At 41.8% G+C, this 26,581-nt stretch overlaps 1 protein-coding gene across 1 annotated transcript in view; it reads right to left on the reverse strand.

Moving 5' to 3' along the window:
* LOC138969170 (CD109 antigen-like) overlaps positions 1-26,581 on the reverse strand; it is a 62,643-nt gene that overhangs the window by 15,958 nt on the left and 20,104 nt on the right. Inside the window, exons 9-21 of the mRNA XM_070341898.1 lie at positions 20,848-20,953; positions 17,992-18,276; positions 17,183-17,434; positions 15,895-15,987; positions 15,377-15,439; positions 10,244-10,438; positions 7,440-7,589; positions 7,158-7,259; positions 5,356-5,422; positions 4,622-4,996; positions 2,386-2,467; positions 1,628-1,745; positions 1,108-1,221 (exon numbers count right to left, since the gene is read on the reverse strand). Of these exons, the coding sequence (XP_070197999.1) occupies positions 1,108-1,221; positions 1,628-1,745; positions 2,386-2,467; positions 4,622-4,996; positions 5,356-5,422; positions 7,158-7,259; positions 7,440-7,589; positions 10,244-10,438; positions 15,377-15,439; positions 15,895-15,987; positions 17,183-17,434; positions 17,992-18,276; positions 20,848-20,953 (2,002 nt within the window). The remainder of the gene's footprint in view (positions 1-1,107; positions 1,222-1,627; positions 1,746-2,385; positions 2,468-4,621; positions 4,997-5,355; positions 5,423-7,157; positions 7,260-7,439; positions 7,590-10,243; positions 10,439-15,376; positions 15,440-15,894; positions 15,988-17,182; positions 17,435-17,991; positions 18,277-20,847; positions 20,954-26,581) is intronic.

A 26,581-nucleotide genomic window follows, 5' to 3' on the forward strand; every position in this document is an offset into this window, starting at 1 on the left:
ATGAATGTCCTGTCAGGTCCAATTGGCCCATTGGGGACTTTGTTTATTCGCTGCAATGAATTATGCATAACATGTCACAGCCACGGACCGCAACACGGTGGCCTAGTGGTAAGGCGTCCGCCCAGTGAGCGGGAGGTCGTGGGTTCGAACCCCGGCCGGCCGGGTCATACCTAAGACTTTACAATTGGCAATCTAGTGGCTGCTCCGCCTGGCGTCTGGCATTATGGGGTTAGTGCTAGGACTGGTTGGTCCGGTGTCAGAATAATGTGACTGGGTGAGACATGAAGCCTGTGCTGCGACTTCTGTCTTGTATGTGGCGCACGTTAAATGTCAAAGCAGCACCGCCCTGATATCACCCTTTGTGGTGGACTGGGCGTTAAGCAAACAAACAAACACACACAAATCACAGCCACGATCTTCTTGTGTCTTAAATTTGATTCACCTTTACCCTCACGCGCGCTAGCTGCACTGATGTATCTATAACAATTGCATCAGATAGACTGATGACGTTCCAAAATGCAGAATCTAAAAACAAGAACGCTAAGTTATTGGAACGTTTGATATATGACATAACAACACATTACAACACATTATTGATGTCACAATGTATTCTCTCTCTCTCTCTCTCTCTCTCTCTCTCTCTCTCTCTCTGTCTCTGTCTTTCTCTCTCTCCTTCTCTCTTGTAAAAAAAAAGAAAAGAATTATGTATCTTAATCTCTGATTGTAAGCTATTGCTCGTCTGCCATGTCTTAATCGTACTTGTGCATGTTTATATTTTTTAAAACGTGTTCATAAGCACTTAGCTTCATCAACGTTCCATATTATATTCTTGTAAAACGGTTGTGCAAAAAGGGACAAAAACAGGGTTCAATGACTGCTATAATACGTTGTTTTTGTGTTGGTAATACACAAAATCTATACATTGACAAGGGAAACAACCGTTGTATATTGACATTTGAATTGCAGCAAGATGATTTCCTCCCCTGGAGACAATTTTCACTGTTTTAGTGTACTTGTTGTAACTTTTGTGTTCTGTTTTTTAACGATTTTTTCAAACTGTATTCGTCCGGTGGTCAAGAGGTTTAACCAACACACACTGTGTCTAACCTCGACAGGTACGTTGTAGCGATTGAAGGTAAGTGCATTGAAACACACGTCTTCTCCACGCACGGCAGAGTAGGGCAAGTCGAGCGTGACGAACAGTCTCTTGATGGCCAAAATCTGCAAAAAGAAGAACACTGTGTTTACTTCTGGCATGACCGATCAGCTTTAAACATGGGATTGGGGAGTATAGGCGCTTGGTCAGAAAACATGAAAGCTGACTCATATCATACTTTATGTTGTGTATAGCATAAGATGCTGCCCAAAACTCAGGGGACTTTTTACACACACACACACACACACACACACACACACACACACACACACACACACACACACACACACACACACACACACACACACACACACACACACACACACACACATAACACATACACACACACTCACGCACGCACAAACTGCAAAACACAAACCATCCTCTCAGTCAGCAATCAACCATCATTATCACTGCCATGGGCCAGCATCACGTGCTGTGCTAGTACAATCAAGTGCAACCAGAACTTACCTCCGCTGGAGCTTCGCTCATGGACAGTCCAAATTTTGGGTGGACGGCGAAAGCGGTTACGACCCAGGTGGTGATGGTGTCTGGTGTGTTCACCTTGACCACCTCTTTGCATTTTGACCTGATACACAAACAGGCGCAAGCTATACTTACAAGGTGCACACAGATTTCTGATTTTTTTTCCCTCCATTAAGTGTATAATTTATTCGTTTGGTCTTAACACACACGTAGACGCAAAATAGACCAGTCGTAGTGTTCAAAGCAACAACTGTATTCCAAAAGCCAAATTTAGCTTTTAACTTTGCCTTTTACACGTTCATCAAGTGTATCTTTTAAACGTTTGGTCCTGGCACACACGTATATGCATACCTTTCTTCAAAAGTAACAAGCTATTAAGTGCACATTTTGGCATTTTTAGCAGCGTTCTAATTCTAAAGGTGTTAATGCACACACATACATTGCAAAAGCTAGATATATAAGCTTTACCCATTGTTTAAGACTTCATAAAGTGTGTCATTTATTCGTCCGTTGGTATCATATTCAGTGACACAAGGAAGGCATCCTTATACGTGGCAGAAGAGTTGTGAACTCTTCATTTAACATCGCTTCAAAAATAACTTCAACAACAATAACCGCTGTCTTTATCTGAATGTGAACTCTCATCAAAGTGGCCCCACACCACAAGTACCACATAGCTACAACTATCTGCCACACATTAAGTTACTGCAACAGCAAGATCTTGATATTAAAAACGTCCGTACTTCATGTCGACAGTGTCCCAGAGCCACGTTTCAGGGAAGAACTTCCTCAGTCGCTCAGCGGGAGTTTCTGCCTCTCGGTCAGCTGAAGCCAATGAAGCAGGGTGCAACACCAAAGACATCAATTAACTTCGGTCTTTAGCAACTTTTCAAACAAAAACCTCTGTTCACATAACAACAGGTGTCAAGGTATTTGGACACACAGTAGACGTTTACCCAAATTGCACCGAGCTTGACACAGTGTAAAGGCAGTTGGGTCACAAAGGTCTAATACCCCTGTCACACTAGGGCTGCGTCCTCCAGGCGTTCCTACGGCGTTGTAAATTTCTCAGAGCGCCGTGGGATCGTATGAAAATTCTGCGATTGACTGCGCTCTCACGACGTGCTCACGGCGTGCTAGGAGTTGTCACTGCGCGTCCACGGCGTGTTGATTAAGCGGAAGTGCATTTATACGACAGGGGAGTGTACTCTACGTTATGGGTTTGGCTCACAACACACTAGCAACTTCCTGCAAACGCCCTGCCAACGCTGACGGACGCGGTAGAAACGCAGTGACATCCCCAAGGACTCCGTGAGGTCTCCGTGCAAACGCCCTGCAAACGCTGATGGACGCGGTAGAAGCGCAGTGACATCTCCGTGAGGTGTCCGTGCAGGCGCCGCCGACTACCACCGCGTCCGTACTGCGCGCCCACGGAGCTCTTGTGGCGCGGTAGGAGACCTTACTGCGCTGCTACGGCGACCCTACGGCGTTCCTACCACGCGCATATCAGAACGCCAAGCGACGGCGCGTATTTTGTGCATGCTCAAAGTGCGCGCCGTTGCATGGCGTTCTTGGCAACTCCACTGCGTCAAATAGAGATCCCACCGCGTTGCTCCGGCGCTGTAGGAGACCCTACTGCGCGCGGATGGATGAAGCTTCTGTCCCACGGAGCTGAGTCCATTAGGGAGTGGTCTTGGTAGTTCGCACCTCGGCGTTCTTAATTTTACTTGGACGCCGCGGGAACGCCGTGAGGACGCAGCCCAAGTGTGACAGGGGTATAAGGAAGTAATGCGAGGTTTATGTTAAGAAAGTGAGGTCAAACCGAAGTAGTGAAAGCTTTGTACAACAACTTCGGCACTCATAAGTAGTTCACTAGTCCAGTTGGTTTAACTTTCGCCCGACCGGGTTATCGACTACACACGGAAGACATCGTGGGGCCATGCTTCTCAAAGAAGGAAAAATATGCATACCCTTCCGTAGACCCATGCTTTCCAAAGAAGCGCAAACGTGCATCCCCGTCCGTAGACGCCGTGGTTAAATTTCCGCGAGAAGTAATTACATTAAATTATTAATTTAATTATTACCGTGCGGACTAAAGCTTCTCAAGAAAGGAAAAACGTGAATACCCTTCTGTAGACGTCATGGGGCCGTGTGGACCCACATTGTTATGTATTAATTTCGCTCCACGCGACTTGCTTATTAACTCCAAAGTTAAACAGATCGTAGAAAATGATGTTTAGAGCCAATACCTGAAGGTTTGTGACTTCTCTCCCTAGTTTTTATGTAAGTTCCTTCAGTTCGAGAAACATGGGTCCGCACGGCCCCACGATGTCTTCCGTTTATAGTCTAAATTTGACCTTTGGTTTTTGAATTACTTCTCGCTGAAATGTAATGATCTTTCAGGACATAAGAGCTTGTTTTGTGTCTGAGGCATTCTTAAAAGCTCATTAAAAATGTCCAACTGGTTTAAGAGATATTTGCAATTAAACACCCTTTTGGGTCCACACGGACCCACGACGACCGGCGAAGGTTAACAACACAAACACCCACCAAATATGCCCACTGTCACCAACACTGTTTAACATCTTTCAGGAGAAAATAATTGAGAAATGAGAAAAGAAACTTATTTAAATCGGTCCCATATAGCCAAACAGGCAAAAGGGACATGAAAAAGCAACAAGCAACCAATCTTCGGGAGAACACCATGCGATAAGCTCTCTATAGCCACCGTTGTCCCATCTAAATGGGACACACGCCCACCCTCATACACACACGCGCACACAAGCCCGCTAGAAACAGAAAACAGACAGAGAGACAGACACGCCAACACCCACACACAACCACCTAACTTAGCCATCCACCCACAAACACACAAGTAACCACCCCCCCCCACACACACACACACACACCAAGCCACGTACACCACACTTCACACACACACAAAGGGGGACTCGAATCAGTGCAGCGAATGTGATATACCTCCGCCGGAAGGTCCTGCAGGAGGTCCTCCAGCCATCGGAGGAGCTCCTCCAGTCATCGGAGGAGGTCCGGCAGTTGGCCCTGCAGTGGGAGCCAAAGACGTCGGTCTAGCTGTTGCCCATGTCGATCTTGTAGTCGGTGCTGCTTGCGGCAATGTAGTCGGTGCTGCTGGCGGCCATGTAGTCGGTCCTGCTTGCGGCCATGTAGTCGGTGCCCATGTTGTCATGGGAGGTCCCATTGTCGTCGGGGCTGGTCCCCAAGTAGTGCTTCCTGGAGAACTTTGAGTAGATGGACGAGGAGTCGTTGTTGTTGTGGTAGTTGTTGTTGTTGTTGTTGATGTGGTGGTGGTAGTTGTGGTAAACAGGTATCTGTAGCCTGAAAAAAGGGTTGTGAGAGGTAATAATTGTCTTGTGATTTGTTTCACGACAACAACAACGAAGACGACATAAACAACAGCAACAAGAATGACGAAGAGATAACAACAGAAACAACAACAATAACAACAACGACAACGATCACACGAACAGACATACAGACATACAGACTGACGAACAGCCAAACACACACACACACACACACAAACACACACACACACACACACACACACACACACACAAACACACGTCCGCGCAGAGGCTATTCACACGTATGCACGTTAAAACAGACTCTACACACATGCTGCATTGACATAGTATTCGAGAATTGATACACTGTTTAATCGCAGAACAACTTACGGGATGGTACGTCAAGATAATACTTTCCAGGAACTTTTCCGTCAGTAATAATTCCCGCGTAGGCATTCTGTAAAAACCAAAATTGCGTTATCAGTCAATTAACAGTTTTAACAAAAGTCCTATCTTGTATTTACGGTGGACACGAACATAACCGAAAATATTCTTTTCACAGAAAAATAAAAAACAAAACGTGTGGAAATGACACCAGTGTCCCTATTTACGCTAGCTGCTGTTCCACTTAAAGGCATATGTACGCGCTCCCGTGTTTACAAAGTGTAGTTTGCCCATAATCGATGTCAAACGCACCATAAGACCATGTAATGACGATATGTCGCCATGCGCGGACCATATACATGCATTACAGCTTGTTTTAGAGTCTCAAAAACTTTGGATGTAAACAAAGACGCGGAGTTATTTCACTTGCGTCAACGCTACCTCTGTTGGCAAATCTATAAATAGGACGATCCAGATCAAAATGAAAATTAACATATCTCAACATTGAAGGGGTCCTAGACCACAATATTTTGCAGGGAACTTAATTTAGCATGTCTGCAGCTGTTGGTAAAGCAATTAGCGTGTATAGTCATCGAGTACATATGGCTTTAAGAGAAACATAAAAATAATCTCCAAAGCTATTTCAAGGCGATCTGCAACAGTAAATATCAAATAGATGATGCACAAAACTAACTATGTCGGGGTTTATATGCGTGGTGGAAGAGTTGCGCACCTTACAAACTACGAGGCAAACAATGCCACTGATTATTCAGCCAAACGATCATGAGCGTCAGTGGAAAAAAAAATTATAATGTACAATATTTTAACAGTTACGACTCGACATGTTTGTTTGTTTGTTTGTTCGTTCATGGGCTGAAACTCCCACGGCTTTTACGTGTATGGCCGTTTTTACCCCGCCATTTAGGCAGCCATACGCCGCTTTCGGAGGAAGCATGCTGGGTATTTTCGTGTTTCTATAACCCACCGAACTCTGACATGGATTACAGGATCTTTTTCGTGCGCACTTGGTCTTGTGCTTGCGTGTACACACGGGGGTGTTCGGACACCGAGGAGAGTCTGCACACAAAGTTGACTCTGAGAAATAAATCTCTCGCCGAACGTGGGGACGAACTCACGCTGACAGCGGCCCACTGGATACAAATCCAGCGCGCTACCGACTGAGCTACATCCCCGCCCTCACGACTCGACATGATACCCTTTTCTTTCAAAACAATTGCACAGTACGTGCTCACTTTTCACTGCCACAAGGAATGCCTGCTAGCAGAGATCAGTGTCCATTTGAGCTTTGTCCACTGAACCCCATTAAAATGGCCCATGTATACTTCAGTGTGTGTTTTACCCGATGTCTACACGTGGCTTCTATGATCAAGTAAAGTCAAGCGATGAAGGTTTCGTTGTGCACTTTCTTTCTAAAGAAAACGGCGTCATATCTCGCAGACACTGCAACCAGAGCTTGTTTTCATTGTAAAATCCATGATCACCTTATCAGTGGTAAATCCAAAAACAAAGAGACTGCCAACGTTCCAAAATTCAGAATGATAAAACAAGAAAGGTACAACATTCAGAATAAAAAAAAACTAGCAAGGTTTTCTTTCAAAAGAAAACGGAGTCATAACTAGTAGACACTGCACAAAATGCACAAAACATTTCTTGTTTTTTATTCTTTAGCAGTGGCAAATTATTCATTCAAACTTACCAACCAATGCAACATTTATTCGAACTTAACAGTCAAGACACCAATCATCTAGCCAGCCATCTTTTATTCCAAGTGAGAAAACAAATCTCACCCTGAATATATCTTCAGCATCTGTACCATAGTTTGAGTAGTACCAGGATCCTCTGTAGAGCCAAGCCCCCCCGCTTCCATACTGTACCAATTCCGCCATCACCTGTAGAACAGAAGTAAGGTAAAGTTATTTTTAAGGTGTTAAACTCATGAAAGGTCGGGTTGAATTCTCCTGTGAGAAAGCGAGCCAACATGCACGCAGAACGGAAATTGAAGATGACGCGTTTGACCGTAAAAGGACCACAAACTGCAGTCAAAGAGTGTAGTAAATTAGTGTACTTACGTCTTCTTTGGAGATGTCGTTCCCTGTTCCTAGTAGCTGTGCACTCTTGTCCACACCCAAGAGGAAGACCTTTGAGCGAGGACTGGCGGTCACTTTCAGTTTGACCTTCTTGCCGGGTTTCACTTCTGGTTTGTTAAACGCCAGAGACACCTGCAAATAAAAGGAGTAAAACATTAACGTTGAAAGTGAAAGTTGAGTTTGATCAAACAAGTTTAAATATCAGTGAAAACACGTTTTGAATTTCTTTCGGTTTTGAAAAAAACACTCAGCAGGAGAGTACAGAGTAAAACGATAAAATCATAATACAAATGATCTAAAAAAAAATAAACCAAAAAGACTTACTACTGTCACCATTTTCACCGTTTAACTTCAGCACAGGCAATTGTGAATTGCCAATTGTGAATAATAGCCCTCTCTTCATCCTACTCCTCCTCCTCTTCATCCTACTCCTCCTCCTCTTCATCCTACTCCTCCTCCTCTCCATCCTACTTCTCCTCCTCTTCATCCCACTCCTCCTCCTCTTCATCCTACTCCTCCTCCTCATCATCATTCTTTCTTGAACGACACACTGTTTGAAAGACCGTGGGAGATGCCAATCAAGGACGTAAGCAAGCGAGTAAGGCCAAAAAAAAAAATAGGTCTGTTTACGGTAACCCGACCGACCCTATTTTTTTCGCGCGACCCTAGACTTTTTTTTTGGCATTTGGGGAAAAAAAAAAAAAAATCTTTTTTTTTTTTTTTGGCAAAATAACGTAAAAATATGGTTTTTTGGAAAAAAAAAAAAAAAAAAAAAACCATTCCCGACCTACCGACCCTATTTTTTTGGCCTATGTTACCGTAAACCGTAAACAAGACCTATTTTTTTTTTGTGCCTAAGTAAACATGTGAGCAAGTAATCTTTCCCTTCTTCTCTTCTTCGATGTCTTTGTCGTCGTTGCTTAGAACATTACCCTCAAACAATTATCTTCAAGGAAAACACAGGAACACCACCTCTACCATGAACAACAACAACAAACTGCCTGGCAGATACTTCATCAACCCCGCTGTTAGCCATCCACCGCCATCATCAACAACAAGAACACCAACTAACCTACCTTATTGGCAGACGCGTCATCAACCCCTCTATAAGCCATCCACCGCCATCATCAACAACAAGAACACCAACTAACCTACCTTATTGGCAGACGCGTCATCAACCCCTCTATAAGCCATCCACCGCCACCATCAACAACAAGAACAACAAATACCTTATTGGTTGACATGTCATCAACCCCACCGTAAGCCATCCACCACCACCATCAACAACAAGAACAACAACTACCTTCTTGGCTGACACGCCATCAACTCCACCGTAAGCCATCCACCACCACCATCAACAACAAGAACAACAACTACCTTATTTGCTAACACGTCATCAACTCCACCGTAAGCCATCCATCACCACCATCAACAACAAGAACAACAACTACCTTATTGGTTGACGCGTCATCAACCCCACCGTAAGCCATCCACCGCCACCATCAACAACAAGAACAACAACTACCGTATTGGTTGACACGTCATCAACCCCACCGTAAGCCATCCACCGCCACCATCAACAACAAGAACAATAACTACCTTATTGGTTGACACGTCATCAACCCCCACTGTTAGCCATCCACCGCCACCATCAACAACAAGAACAATAACTACCTTATTGGTTGACACGTCATCCACCCCACCGTAAGCCATCCACCGCCACCATCAACAACAAGAACAACAACTAACTGCCTGGCGGATACTTCATCAACCCCGCTATTAGCCATCCACCGCCATCACCCAAAAAAACAACAAATAAACTACCTTATTGGCAGACACGTCATCAACTCCACCGTAAGCCATCCACCGCCACCATCAACAACAAGAACAACAACTACCTTATTGGTTGGCACATCATCAACCCCACCGTAAGCCATCCACCGCCACCATCAACAACAAGAACAACAACTACCTTATTGGTTGGCACGTCATCAACCCCACCGTAAGCCATCCACCGCCACCATCAACAACAAGAACAACAACTACCTTATTGGTTGGCACGTCATCAACCCCACCGTAAGCCATCCACCGCCACCATCAACAACAAGAACAACAACTACCTTATTGGTTGGCACGTCATCAACACCACCGTAAGCCATCCACCGCCACCATCAACAACAAGAACAACAACTACCTTATTGGTTGGCACGTCATCAACCCCACCGTAAGCCATCCACCGCCACCATCAACAACAAGAACAACAACTACCTTATTGGTTGGCACGTCATCAACTCCACCGTAAGCCATCCACCGCCACCATCAACAACAAGAACAACAACTACCTTATTGGTTGGCACATCATCAACACCACCGTAGGCCATCCACCGCCACCATCAACAACAAGAACAACAACTACCTTATTGGTTGGCACGTCATCAACACCACCGTAGGCCATCCACCGCCACCATCAACAACAAGAACAACAACTACCTTATTGGTTGGCACGTCATCAACACCACCGTAAGCCATCCACCGCCACCATCAACAACAAGAACAACAAATACCTTATTGGTTGACACGTCATCAACACCACCGTAAGCCATCCACCGCCACCATCAACAACAAGAACAACAAATACCTTATTGGTTGACACGTCATCAACACCACCGTAAGCCATCCACCGCCACCATCAACAACAAGAACAACAAATACCTTATTGGTTGACACGTCATCAACCCCACTGTAAGCCATCCACCGCCACCATCTACAACAAGAACAACAAATACCGTATTGGTTGACCAGTCATCCACCCCCACTGCTAGCCTGTCCACCACCACCTCCCCGCTGTCGGTGACGAAGAACACGACAACTTCCACCAGAGGAGCCATGGCCGATTTCACTTCGAACGAGATGTCCCTCTTCGTGCGACGTCCAGAGTTCTTGTCCGTCCTACTGGCGACGAGGGCGCTCTTGGAATACACCTGAGAAACAAACGCCAAAACATGAGCAATATGCCCACGCCAAGAGCTAGAGATGAGCAAATGTCAATACAACGAGGTCGGAGTTCAGTTGTTCATTGTCCGCGGGCCGTGCAGTCAATACAGAAAGATGTACAAGCTAAACTGCTCTTAGCCCTATTATGGTTGGCCGTAAGCTAACTGCTGCACCACAGTGTATGCCCATTTCTCGTAGCTAGATGCCCTAGGGGAATCAAATACGAGCAAAATGTCATAATTTTATGCTAGCTAGCCGAGTGTTGCGTTTTAAGAACACAAATGGTTGACAAAACATTCAAAGTCTTTCTGATCACACACACACTACAATTTTAAATGAGACGACCACTACTGCTGTTGTTGCAGTCTTTTCTGTGCTGATGGCAGCTAGTCCATGAGCTTCATCACCATGGATAAAAGAGAATGTGCTTACATAAAAGCAGGTGTCAAAAACGTGCCTTCTTTCAGAAACAGTTTTACACCCCATTTTGGGAGAACTTTCTTCAACAAAATCTTGGAAACGATTTAAATACGTTTAGGATTTAAGTGCTTGGGTTTGTTTTGTTTGACATCTGAAGTCCGCCTGCGTCTAGAAACAGGTAACAACGTTCAACAACAACACAAGTTCAGAGTCTCAGAGTATGATTGTGCACTTACAACACCACTATTTTGTCCCAAATTTAAACAAATTCGTGTTTGTTTCATAAAACGGTTCTAAAAAAAAACAAGTCGCGTAAGGCGAAAATACAATATTTAGTCAAGTAGCTGTCGAACTCACAGAATGAAACTGAACGCAATGCCATTTTTCAGCAAGACCGTATACTCGTAGCATCGTCAGTCCACCGCTCATGGCAAAGGCAGTGAAATTGACAAGAAGAGCGGGGTAGTAGTTGCGCTAAGAAGGATAGCACGCGTTTCTGTACCTCTCTTTGTTTTAACTTTCTGAGCGTGTTTTTAATCCAAACATATCATATCTATATGTTTTTGGAATCAGGAACCGACAAGGAATAAGATGAAAGTGTTTTTAAATTGATTTCGACAATTTAATTTTGATAATAATTTTTATATATTTAATTTTCAGAGCTTGTTTTTAATCCGAATATAACATATTTATATGTTTTTGGAATCAGCAAATGATGGAGAATAAGATAAACGTAAATTTGGATCGTTTTATAAATTTTTATTTTTTATTACAATTTTCAGATTTTTAATGACCAAAGTCATTCATTAATTTTTAAGCCACCAAGCTGAAATGCAATACCGAAGTCCGGGCTTCGTCGAAGATTACTTGACCAAAATTTGAACCAATTTGGTTGAAAAATGAGGGCGTGACAGTGCCGCCTCAACTTTCACGAAAAGCCGGATATGACGTCATCAAAGACATTTATAAAAAAAATGAAAAAAACGTTCGGGATTTCATACCCAGGAACTCTCATGTCAAATTTCATAAAGATCGGTCCATGAATCGCTCTACACACACACACACACACACACACACACACACACAGACACACACACGCACATACACCACGACCCTCGTTTCGATTCCCCCTCGATGTTAAAATATTTAGTCAAAACTTGACTAAATATAAAAATGGAATGGGGGACGAACAATACACTAAATGTTACCACAGTCCGCAGGTAAAATAGCCTACCTATTGACTTCAAGTTAAGACCTAGTTTTATTCGGATAACGTGTACATGCATGGTTAAAATGTTAAATTTGATGTTTCCAACAACCATCAACCATCAGCTGCCGGTGCATCGATTGTCGATTTTATGCCGGTGGAAATTATATTGTGGGATGGATTTGTATTCGATGCTGATATCATCTTCTGCACGTTCCTGTCCTTTTCTTGCATTTTTCTTTGTCACGTGATGAATAGGTATCATCAAAAAATCTTTACTTACAACTCTAAGTATTCTCACAAGACTCAAAGGTTACTTTCCTTCTCTTGTAAATCATGTTCTTAATCACCACCTTGTCCATGCTTTCACATGGGACATGTGTGTCCAGTCGTACTCATACAAACAAAATCAGCAGCCTGGTTGCCTTCTATGCGGAGACAAGACAAGACAAGACAAGACAAGACAAGACAAGACAAGACAAGACAAGACAAGACAAGACAAGGTAAGACAAGACAAGACAAGATAAGATAAGATAAGACAAGACAAGGTAAGACAAGACAAGACAAGACAAGATAAGATAAGGTAAGACAAGGTAAGACAAGGTAAGACAAGACAAGACAAGACAAGATAAGATAAGGTAAGACAAGACAAGACAAGATAAGATAAGATAAGATAAGATATGTCCATGTTCATTTGACATAAACATGGACATTTTTCTTTTGGCACCACATCGCATTTCTGATAACACAAACACACGATCGTAAAGCAGAATTGGACATACGAGTGGGTTGCTTTGTTTGACTTGCTTTCGTAACTAACACCTATATCAATCAGCAAAATCAAATTAGCCCAAACTAAATCTGTAATAATTGTTATCTGAATGTGTATTGATTATCATTTTAGAACGTGTACATAAGCAGTCTGCTTGTTAACGTTCTTAATGTTGTTATTGTTTGTTGTTGTATCAAAGAACAAGTCGCGTAAGGCGAAAATACAATATTTAGTCAAGTAGCTGTCGAACTCACAGAATGAAACTGAACGCAACGCAACGCAGCAAGACCGTATACTCGTAGCATCGTCACTCCACCGCCCGTGGCAAAGGCAGTGCCCGTGGAATTGACAAGAAGAGCGGGGTATTCGTTGCGCTAAGAAGGATAGCACGCTTTTCTGTACCTCTCTTCGTTTTAACTTTCTGAGCGTGTTTTTAATCCAAACATATCATATCTATATATTTTTGGAATCAGGAACCGACAAGGAATAAGATGAAAGTGTTTTTGAATTGATTTCGAAAAAAAAATTTTGATAATAATTTTTATATATTTAATTTTCAGAGCTTGTTTTTAATCCAAATATAACATATTTATATGTTTTTGGAATCAGCAAATGATGGAAAATAAGATAAACGTAAATTTGGATCGTTTTATAAATTTTTATTTTTTTTTACAATTTTCAGATTTTTAATGACCAAAGTCATTAATTAATTTTTAAGCCACCAAGCTGAAATGCAATACCGAACCCCGGGCTTCGTCGAAGATTACTTGACCAAAATTTGAACCAATTTGGTTGAAAAATGAGGGCGTGACAGTGCCGCCTCAACTTTCACGAAAAGCCGGATATGACGTCATCAAAGACATTTATCAAAAAAATGAAAAAAACGTTCGGGGATTTCATACCCAGGAACTCTCATGTCAAATTTCATAAAGATCGGTCCAGTAGTTTAGTCTGAATCGCTCTACACACACACACACACACACACACACGCACAGACAGACAGACAGACACACAGACACACATACACCATACCCTCGTTTCGATTCCCCCTCGATGTTAAAATATTTAGTCAAAACTTGACTAAATATAAAAAGAATAAAACACGCTTAAAACAGCAAAAAATCAAATTTAAAATAATCAAAATTTCCACTCAGCACAAAAAGCAGAGACCGCAACACGGTGGCCTAGTGGTAAGGCGTCCGCCCAGTGAGCGGGAGGTCGTGGGCTCGAACCCCGGCCGGGTCATACCTAAGACTTTAAAATTGGCAATCTAGTGGCTGCTCCGCCTGGCGTCTGGCATTATGGGGTTAGTGCTAGGACTGGTTGGTCCGGTGTCAGAATAATGTGACTGGGTGAGACATGAAGCCTGTGCTGCGACTTCTGTCGTGTGTGTGGCGCACGTTAAATGTCAAAGCAGCACCGCCCTGATATCACCCTTCGTGGTGGACTGGGCGTTAAGCAAACAAACAAACAAACAAACAAACAAAACAACAAGTCGCGTAAGGCGAAAATACAATATTTAGTCAAGTAGCTGTCGAACTCACAGAATGAAACTGAACGCAATGCCATTTTTCAGCAAGACCGTATACTCGTAGCATCGTCAGTCCACCGCTCATGGCAAAGGCAGTGAAATTGACAAGAAGAGCGGGGTAGTAGTTGCGCTAAGAAGGATAGCACGCGTTTCTGTACCTCTCTTTGTTTTAACTTTCTGAGCGTGTTTTTAATCCAAACATATCATATCTATATGTTTTTGGAATCAGGAACCGACAAGGAATAAGATGAAAGTGTTTTTAAATTGATTTGGACAATTTAATTTTGATAATAATTTTTATATATTTAATTTTCAGAGCTTGTTTTTAATCCGAATATAACATATTTATATGTTTTTGGAATCAGCAAATGATGGAGAATAAGATAAACGTAAATGTGGATCGTTTTATAAATTTGTATTTTTTTTACAATTTTCAGATTTTTAATGACCAAAGTCATTAATTAATTTTTAAGCCACCAAGCTGAAATGCAATACCGAAGTCCGGGCTTCGTCGAAGATTACTTGACCAAAATTTCAACCAATTTGGTTGAAAAATGAGGGCGTGACAGTGCCGCCTCAACTTTCACGAAAAGCCGGATATGACGTCATCAAAGACATTTATCAAAAAAATGAAAAAAAACGTTCGGGGATTTCATACCCAGGAACTCTCATGTCAAATTTCATAAAGATTGGTCCAGTAGTTTAGTCTGAATCGCTCTACACACACACACACACACACACGCACACACGCACACACGCACACACGCACATACACCACGACCCTCGTTTCGATTCCCCCTCGATGTTAAAATATTTAGTCAAAACTTGACTAAATATAAAAAGCAGACAGACCGTTGATTGTTGACACATGTCCAAGTGAAAGAATGCTCCTATTGCATGAGTGAAAAGTATTGTACATGTATATGTTGGTTTGTAAGATAGTGTGCACAGGAAGAATGGCATCTTCAAACCCGGTTCCCTTGCGCGCTTCTCACCTGATACGTTACATCACCAAACTTGACATTTGAGCTTGCCTCTATTTCCAGTTGTTTGCCCACCTGCACATAAATTCGATATAGAATGTAGAAAGAAAGAGCAAATATGACATATTTCTATAGTTTTGAATTAAGGAAATAATATAGTGCCGCCTCAACTTTTATTTCAAAACCAGATATCAATGACAAATAAAACAAAAATGTGGATATCATCTGGAAAAGTGTACATGTAAACTGTGTCCCTTATGCAGCATACATCCATTCATCCAACCCATGCATACCACCAATCCATTCATCCGACCCATGCATACCACCAATTCATTCATCAGACCCATGCATACCAATAATCCATTCATCCGACCCATGCATACCAATAATCCATGCATCCGACCCATACATACCACCAATCCATTCGTCCGACCCATGCATACCACCCATCCATTCGCATAGAAGAAAAGTACCAATCATCTACCTTTTTCGCATTCAAATGAACACAGAAAAACAAATTAGAAGTTTACCTTTGGCTGTTTGGTTTTAAGCTTGAGCTGCAGGAAAGCGTTGGAAGGTGATGTGAACTTGCTCAGATACTTTGTAACCGAGTGAGAACCACTCTGGAATAAAAACGTACATGCGTTTAATGAATTGACAAATGGCACTTAACGCTTCAAATACTTACACATTTGGAAGCCAAGAGTCACAATTCTAAAGCTTAACCCAAAACAACTGTGCCACACAAATTGTGTACGAGTGCCGTATTTCTTTAAAACAGGAAATAAAGATCAAAAATAAGTCACTCGCTCCATTGATATGTCCCAAAGAACAAAATATGGTCAGCGATTACAAAAAAAACCGATTTCTCTCTTTGGCAATCCTTGAACTTACATAAAACAAACTTTTATGTTATTGTCATGCTCCTTTCATGTTCTTGTTCTCATGGATAGACTATATAAAAGCATGTTTACTGTCAAAATGGGTGGGGAAGGGGAGGGGTGGTGGGGGTATTTAGGTAGTAGAAGCAACACAGATCAAAATTTAGCTCAAAAAGGGGTAATGCTATTTCAAACTGTGGTTAAAGGGATACCTTACATGGATGTAGTTTTAGAAATGTGCTTACCTGTTAAGTGTTATGTTTGTTTGCTGTTTATGCTTGAAATTCAGTTTCAAGAGTGGTAACAAAGATGTGTTTCTTCCATTTAACAGTAAAGTAACTGTGACTTGTGTTCTGTTTTGATCCTGTATTAGGGTTCTTTATGCGTTTTATCATTTGATTGTCGATTTGTTTACATATGCACATTAGAACCATTCTAATGTCTGCAGTTTTGGTTCGTGAAAGAGTCTGATACCCCACAAGTTTAAATCATTATCATAGGAATGACCACGTTAAGCTCTATTGTGTTTGTTAGTTCTGGACGTAACACTCTTGGAACTTAATAGAACAATGTATTTAACATTAATGTTCTTATTACTTTTACAAATTATATCCAGACTTCAAATTCTATTTCAAGGATGTAATATGTTTAGCATAGCGTACGACGACAGCTGTGACAACTATCTGTATTCACGAAAGTTTCTAGATCCTGGAGCACAACCACCACCACCACCACCACCACGGTAGCAGCAACAAGAAAAACAACAAGAACAACAACAACGAGAAAAACAATAGCAACAACAACAGCACCACAACCACAACAACAACCACTACTACAACAGCAACAACAACAACATCAGGAAAGTTACGGTGCCACGACTTTTCGTACAGAAAGTGTGTACGAACGTATCATATACGCGTATCTTAGATTAACTTACCCTTGCGTTCACATACACGTTGTATGCAGAATCGGGAATGGAATCTGTGTCCAGTTTGAACGTGGCCACGCTGTTGCTGTCAAAGGCCATTGTTTGAGAGGCTAAAGTCACAGTCTCGGTGGGGCGGTACCAGTAGTAGTAACGCGGCGTCGTAAAGAGATCTGTGTATCGTCGATAATTCGCAGTGAAAGTCACAGTCTGGTTTGATGCGTCCTTTAAGGGATTCTGGCCATTTGGTTGCAGCGCCTCCACCTAAATGTGAAAAAACACACTGATGCAATACAAATTATCGTTTCTCAAAGCAAAAACAAAACAACTATCATCCTGTGTGGCTGTATGTTAAGACAGACAAAAAGAAAGGGTGGAAAGAAAGACAGAAAGACGGAAAGACATAAAAAAGGGTAGCATGGAAGACAGAAAGTAAGAAACAAACAAATAAACACAGTAAGAGAGAAAGAAAGAAAGAAAGAACGAAAGAAAAAAAAGGGGAAAAAAGAAAGAAAGACAAACGAAAATAATAAAACAAGTCAACAAAATACGCCCAAGGCTGCTTTACTGCTTTATAAAGAAATACTTTATACAAATATGCTTTATCCGGAGAACGAACACAAAATAAGTGCAGTTCTTCAACAACTATCGATCTATCAACGCTTTGGTTTTGATTTGGATATATATATATATAGAATTATGCAATTCGTGAGCAAGCGCTACGTAAAACCAAAGCAGGGTATTTATTTGATCGAGTCACAGAAAAATGTTTTATACTAAAGCAAAGGTGAACAATCATATTCACAAATTAAATGACTTACGTAGAGGTTTACAGGCAAACCAGGCTTGTACGAACTTGGCGAAATTTGCATGTAGCGTAGCTGTAGGGGTCTGCTGTAGAAAGTAAGTGACGCCTTAGCCGACATATCGTCATCTGTGCCATCATCAGTGACAGTGACGTTGAAATCAAAGCTTCTGCCGTTGATGTTAAAGTAGTTGTAAAATCTGTTGTACCTTGTCCTGTAGTATTGAGCAACCATCTTAGAGCCAAGATCTTGAAGTTCTTTTAAGGTGAATTCAACTTCTGCTTCTCCGTTCCCGTCAAGCTGTGAACAGAAAGATTTTAAACTCGTTCGCTCGTACGTTTCACTGGTTGAATGGTCACTCTCTCTCTCTCTCTCTCTCTCTCTCTCTCTCTCTCTCTCTCTCTCTCTCTCTCTCTCTCTCTCTCTCTCTCTCTCTCTCTCTCTCTCTCTCTCTCTCTCTCTCTCTCTAAGTGTGTATAAATCCGCCCATAGGGCGACCATTGTAAAAAGGTTTATTTTGGCTACCAGTGTTATATCCGTTGTTTTTCAAGCAATATTAACTAAATTTTGTATTTACATTTGCTCAGGGACCTACACCCAACAATCATGAATTGACTGTGAAAATCAGTCCAGATTAAAGATATAGGTGTTTTACATGGTCGCCTCAATGATGATACATGTAATACGTTTACTCTCAGTTAAAAAAGAAATATATATATATATTATAAAAAAAACATCAGAAATTGTGAAAGAAACAATTAAAAGTCAGCAGAGACTTTCTTCCGAGATTTGTTAAAATCTCTTAGCAGAGATAGAGAGAGAAATAAGTATCCCTTCACAGACAGCCTATTGGGAGCATCAGACCCTCCTCAAGGGGGACCGAGATTTACAGAGCAATATATATATTATATACTAGATGAATACCCGCTTCGCCGGGTAGCCGGCTTCGCCGGGAAGAAGTACTTAGAGCCGTACGCCGGCTTCGCCGGGTCCGAACAATGGACCCGCCAAGCTTAGGTCCCTCCCAGATTCGTGGAATGGGTACAGCACGAAAATGATTCAGTAGCCATAATGCCATTCCTGACCATATCGAGTCCCATCCTTGTCGACGAATGTAACCGTGTTATTCACCTTTGGAGGCGAACTCCACTCAAACAGGATTGAGCAATTTAGAGCTTATCTCTAAGCCCTTTTGAACTGTTATGGCTTCTCAAAGGAAGGCCAGTACATACAAATACACAAAAGCCGCCAGACCACATCACAAACAGAACTGAACAATCCACAGGTGTTGCCCACATAGACACACACACACACACACACACACACACACACACACACACACACACACACACACAAACACAGAGAAGCCGTATATATAGAGAGATAGATGACAGTGTATTTTTCGCGTGGCTATAAATTGATTCGACCTTTGCACTTTTACAGTGAGGATAATTTACGGGTCCAATTTACGTTCTGGACACTGCGGTGACCTTCTAAAAATAGTAACAGAACGCAGGGAATATCCGAAGATGCCCCCTCATACTATAGTGCACCATACGAAGGAAGGGAGGTAAACGCTGAAAACATGGAGAAGATAAGGAAGAGTTACTGGGAATGGTGAAATGAACAGAAAAACCAAAATCGGTTCAGCGCTGCGCGCTGAGAGCACGTGTTGAAATATCTCATCGATGATATTGTGTCCGGGGTGTAGCTGAATACGGTGTCCAAATTTGAAAAAGATCCACCGAGAACTTTGGCTTTGGTGTGTCGGTATGGGGGCACGGGTAGCTGAGGAGGAACCAAAATCGGTTCAGCGCTGCGCGCTGAGAGCACGTGTTGACATATCGACCAGGTTGTGTCCTGTCCCGGGTGTACCTGAATTTGCCCACCAAATTTGAAGCAGATCCATCGAGAACTTTGGCCGTGCATCGCGAACACTCACACACACACACACACACACACACACACACACACACACACACACACACACACACAGACAGACAGACAGACACAAGTCGTATATATATAATTATATATATATAGATAGAGAGAGAGAGATAAATTTAGAATGAGAGCGCCGCTAAAAATGCCAACATGTGCACTCAAATTGCTTGGTAATTTCGAAGAGAACTTAGAAATAGATTTAGACCAAAAGCGAGAATGCGGAAGAATTACGTCATGAGCAAGGAAGGTCATCCTTTGCTCTGTGTGCCTTTGCCGCTTACATACCAACGTGGTATTTTGACAGCAGCAAGCACACTAGAGAAAAAGGAAGAGGAGGGAAGCGGGTAGAAATAGATCTAGAAAGAATAATAAAACAAGAAAGGTAATTTGTTGGAACGTTTGTTATTGAAAAAACAATACGTTACAATCACTTACGCACACAGAAGAACAAAAAAAAACCAAGAGGGTTGCAGTCAGGCAAGATGAGCAAATCTAAAAACAAAGAGACTGCCAACGTTCCAAAATTCAGAATCAAAACACAAGAAAGGTAATTTGTTGGAACGTTTGTCATTGACAAAACAATACGTTACAGTCTCTTTGTTTTTAGTTCTAGAAATAATTCTGTTTCGATTTACGGATTTCGGCTAGCCAAGTCGTGGGAAATGTGCTTTCAAGGCATGGCGAGGGTGTTTTCAAATCGTGGTAAAGGCGCTTTCAAAGTATGGCAAGGGTTGTTTCAATTAAAGCATTGCAAAAGTGTTTGCAAGTACGGAATTACAATGGTGCTTGCAATTAGGGTATGACAAGGATGCTTTTAAGGTGTTGGAAAGGTGCTCTCAAAGCATGGTAGGGATGCTTTAAAGGCATGGCAATAATGTTTTCACGGCACGGGAATAGTTTTAGCATATTGTTTTTGTTTAAGCTCACCTGAAAGTTCTTCTCAAATGACGCATTTGTGTAACGAGCATAGTAGGAATAATTCCAAGTTGCAACAACAGAACCATTCCCCCTCACTGGTGATCCAAATGTGTACCTGAAAGCAAATGAACCCCACAAGGTAAACACACTGACAAAAAGATAATGAGGAAGAAGAAGAGCATGAAACAACAGCAACAACAAACAAGTCGCAAAAGGCGAAATTACAACATTTAGTCAATCTGTCGAACTCACAGAATGAAACTGAACGCACTGCATTTTTTTCACCAAGACAATACAGCTTCGTCAATCCCCGTGGCAAGGAAATCGCTGACTTTTCACGTGCAAAACGAAGTGAAATTGACAACCCAGTATAGCACAGTAGCCTATTGCGCTAAGCAGGAAAGCGCGCTTTTATGTATTCTTTTTAACTTTCTGAGCTTGTTTTTAATACAAACATATTATATCTATATGTTTTTGAAATCAGGAACATCTAAAGAATAACATGGAATCATTTTTGGATCGATTTTACAAATTTTAATCGTGGTACCTAATCAACATATTTTCGTTAATTGTGATCACATTTTTATGTGTATTTTTTTAGATTTAGAATTTGATGAGAAATACGACGCAATCATTGTTAAATTTGTTTACAAAAAATAGATAAAAATGACAACTTTAATGAGCACATTAATTAATTAATTATTAAGCTTCGGAGCTGCAATGCAATCCCATAGTCCGGACTTCGTCAACCAATTTGGTTGAAAAATTAGAGAGCGTGACAGTGCTGCCTCAACTTTCACAAAAAGCCGGATATGACGTCATCAAAGACATTTATTAAAAAAAAAAGAAAAATAGGGATGTCATAGAGATATCACACCCAAGAACTCTCACATGAAGTTTCATGAAAATCGGTCCAGTAGAATGAATCGCTCTATACACATACACATACATACATTAACAGCTATTGTGTTTTCAGCGTAGCAATAGGGTCCGATATTTAGACGAGACAAGTATAATGCTCGAGTCTAAATATCGGACACTATTGCTACGCTGAAAACACAATAGCGTTTATATAGCTATTCTGGCATTATATTCAGTGTTAAAATCATGTTTTTGTCAGCAACAACTACCAGAATGGTCCATGTCGTGGATTGCAGACGACGGTTATAGTGCGCATATCCCTTTGCGCATGAAGCCACGCAAATCACCAAACATTGAAAAACCCACGGACATGTAGCCTACACGCCGTATAAACGGTTGCGTCGACTGAAAGCCGCGGGTTCGGTTGCATCGACTAAAAGCCGCGGGATCAGGACACGCGAGGTGAGTTTCTCCACAAAATTACAAATCTCTTCTCTTAATTAGTAGATTATCACATAACTTTTGTTTACACTTTGAACTTAGGTGTTGTAGCATCACATCATCGATTTTTTTACATTGATTGCATATACGTGTGCATGTTGAACTGTGATTATTTACACTTGTTCAAGCGCATTTTTGTAAATTTTGACTTTCAACCTTCACCACCAAAAATCAAGCTTTCGGACAAAGCTACAGACAATTAAGATGTAATTGTAACCGAGTGCCAAATGTACTTTACCCTGATCACCGGGTCAAATGTAACTGAGTGCCCCTTTCTCACCAAGTTCAACACTCAAAGCAACTGACACAAGTTAAATTACCAGGTTCTTTATTTCCATACGATGATGAGGGGAAAATGGGGTGCGTATCGCTAGCGCTACGTGTCATTTGTGCTACGTGTCATTTGTCCTACGTGCCGCTATCGCTACGTTGATTAGTGCTACAAATAATTTGTCGATGAGTCGCTATCATTCGTTCATTATCACTACGTGTCGACAGCACTACATCTTTTAGCGCTACGTGGGAAAGCGGGGGTTTACCTTCAAATACAAAACTTCCAATGTATTACTCCCTAGAACAACCCAAAACAACACTCTAAATCCTTTACTCTAAAGCTATGTTTTAGATTCCCACTCTAAACTATGCTTTAAAACAACACTTTAAATCCTCCCTCCAAACTACACTCCAAAACTCTACTCTAAATCCTCACTCTCAACTTCAATCAAAAAAGTCCAAAAAAAACACAATAGAACTCTAATCTAAAACAAACGAAATCTAAAAAAACAACCTAAAAACAATTCTCCAAAGAAAACAATCTAACAAAACCTAATTAAAACCTCGTCTCCTAAACCTAACTAAAATCTAACTGAACCTAACTGAAACCCCGTCTAACGAAACCTAACTAAAACCCTCTAACGAAACCCCGTCGCACATTCCGCCATTCTGTAAATCACAGAATGCACGTCATAAGCATACATAAACAACTCAACAATTTCAACCACCGCAAACTAAATCCTTTAACAACAACAAAACACATCATTCCTTCCAAATAACATGCCTACAATACAGTTCTCTCAAACACTCAAACGGTTTTCTAAAACATTCAATAAACAAAAGTTTTCCCGAACATTCAACTCACAAAACAATCTACTTGAACATTCAAATAAATCCTCCCAAAGCATGTCACAACCTGCACACTACCCATTATATAAAAATAGCATATGAATAACATACCCGTCTCAGAAAAATCACATCACGGTTCCTTTTCTGTTCCGACAAACCCGCCACTCGACCGCTCACTGGATACGTCTGTTCGGTTCGATGCCCCAGCGAAAAGTAAATACCCCAACCCATAACATCCCGCGTGCCTACGTCACAAGGTTAAAACAAATTCAACTCAGAGGGGTGTCGGGTACCAAAAAGCGATCATTTTACCATAGCAAATTTAAGAATCGGCTCTTCCGCCAGACCATATCAATACAGACAAAACACAGTCTCGGAAACTTTAGTGGATCCCCGATAGTACAGGTTTGAGTCCTCGATAGCACAGAGGTACCACGAGTTCACGAGTTCAAACGGATGCGCAAAAGTACATGTGTACCGTAACTGTCATTCAGTCACAGGCTTACATAATCAATGATTATTTATTGACTATTGGGTTAATTTTTATTAGCTAATGTTACATGGTTACTTCATATTTTACGGATATGTAAAGACACCAAACAGTTTGACGGTTGTACACCATGGAAGAGCATCAAGGGCGGATCAATTCACTTTGGATGGGGGGGGGGGGGGGGGTTATAAAATGACTGCGAAGATACAGGTTGACGGCGCCGAAGGCGCCTAAGCCTCTAGGGGGGTCCGGGGGCATGCCCCCCTGGAAATTTTTTTTATCCAAAGAAGCAAAATAGAGCTATCTGGTGCATCCTGAGCCAATAAATTACCTCTTTTTTGGGGGGGTGGGGGGGTGGGGGGGTGGGGGGGGGGGGGTTACGTAACCCGTGTAACCCCCCCCCAGATCCGCCCTTGAGCATGGTTGCACGTCGCGACAATAGTTGATTGCCAGCGGTTGTGCACCATGGGACATTGTCCTTCCAAATTTGCCAGTAATATCAAGTTATATTAGGTGAATGTCTCAGCTCTTGTTTTGTTATGTTTTTATAGCCCCCCACCACCTTTAATGCAGATGTTTTGTGCTTTTTTACAATCCGATAACTCCATTTTTTGCTTCTCTGCAATCCCCAACCCCCACGGTAGCGGGCTACCACCCCCCCACCGATCCCGGCAGAGAGGGGCCGGATCCGCCCCTGGGGAGAGAGAGAGAGAGAGAGAGAGAGAGAGAGAGAGAGAGAGAGAGAGAGAGAGAGAGAAAGAGAGAGAGAGAGAAGAGAGAGAGAGAGAGAGAAGAGAGAGAGAGAGAGAGAGAGAGAGAGAGAGAGAGAGAGAGAGAGTAAGACGTAAGACATTTTATTGCATAAACAAAGTTCATTGCAAGGGGAGGCTATGGGGGTGAGGGTCTACAAGTTAGTATACATAAGAAATTGCAAACATATTAAATGATTAGAAAACAACCTTATATACAAGCCTGAACACACTCATTATCTTGCCTTTTCGTGTGCATGTAGCACGTGATCATCTTAACAAGACCACCGAGGTGAAAATAAAACTGTAACAATAAAACAACGTTGACCCAAAAAATGAAAATAGCTATAATATACACACTTAAGTAAAATCAAATAATGTACATGCAATAAACAGCCAATATTTTTTGTCATTTATGCTGATTCGCATCCATGGTTTATGCAGTGGACAGGTGATTTCAGGGGCCGGACTCCATCTGCCATAGAAAATTATAAATATCAGAGTGCGAGTACCATCCTAAAAAAAAAGTGCGTGTCTCCATGAAACTATTGGGACTGTACACTATCCGGGTCAAACCACCTGTACAGTGGCCGGCAAAAGTATTGCACCACATAGAAAGAGTTTCAAACGGTCTTTTTAATACAATCAAGTATACTACACTCATGAATTTTCAACATAGTAAAAACGAAAGTCCCCTCTTTCTTGTGATACCAAATCGGTTAGCAAATGAAGAGTTCTTACATATATAATTAGGACCGTTAAAATGTAAGGTGATTTCCCGATTCGTTCAAAGCAATTTTAGTCATTTCCGTTCTTCCCATTTGGTGCGATACTTTTGCTGGCCACTGTACACCATTACATGGCATGATGTTTGTTGTACAATGTTCAGAAGCGGTTTTGCAGCCTTAAAGTAAACCTTTTAAACTTTCAATTACTTCCACGGCGCACAACCAATGACTACCGTGGCGCACAACCGGTCTGTACAAGGATTTTCCGTGGTGTGCAACCGTCAAACTGTTTAGTGTCCTTGCATATCCGTAAAATATAAAGTAACTATGTAACATTAGCTAATACAATTTAACCCAATGGTCAATAAATAATCATTGATTACATCTTAATTGTCTGTAGCTTTGTCCGAAAGCTTGATTTTTAGTGGTGAAGGTTGAAAGTCAAAATTTACAAAAATGCGCTTGAAAAAGTGTAAATAATCACAGTTCAACATTCACACGTAAATGCAATCAACGAAAACAATCGATGATGTGATGCTACAACACCTACTAAGTTCAAAGTGTAAACAAAAGTTATGTGATAATCTACTAAATAAGAGAAGAGATTTGTAATTTTGTGGAGAAACTCACCTCGCGTGTCCTGATCCCGCGGCTTTTAGTCCATGCAACCGAACCCGCGGCTTTCAGTCGACGCAACCGTATATACCGCGTGATGTATTTCGGAGAAGACTCAAGATAACCGAATGTTTAGCATTACGTCATTATGCTAGGAATCATATGACGTCATGACGTATCATGCTTGCTTACGTATATTCTTTGCGTATATTCTATGTTCGAAAGTCTGACTTCTGTTGGGGATTTGTGTGATGAAGACTGCGGTAAATCTGTAGATGATAAGAGAACAAGGATTGTCTCAGAAGAAACGACTAAATGTTTCAGACCGGTAACTTCATTTCAACATTGCACAATACAATGGACGTTCTATGTGTAACCGTGTGCCAAAACACTACGATCACCTCGGGAAGCGAAGTGCAATCAAACAGGATTGAAAATGTTAGGGCTAATTTCTTAGCCCTATAAAAACTGTTATGCAAACCCGAAGGTTTCCATGAACATACAGACAATCGGAAACCACCAGACCCCATCACAAACAGAACTCTACAAACCACAGGTGTTGACTTTAAAGGCCAACAACTCGGGTGCAGAGTCCGCTGTGAAAGGAGCGGTAGCCTCCCCTGTCACAATCGCCCCCGTTTGAAATGAACTTCGTCCCGAAGTTCCGAACCGGGAGA

This window comes from Littorina saxatilis, linkage group LG6 (genome assembly GCF_037325665.1).
Source record: "Littorina saxatilis isolate snail1 linkage group LG6, US_GU_Lsax_2.0, whole genome shotgun sequence".
In the NCBI taxonomy this organism is placed as follows: domain Eukaryota; kingdom Metazoa; phylum Mollusca; class Gastropoda; order Littorinimorpha; family Littorinidae; genus Littorina; species Littorina saxatilis.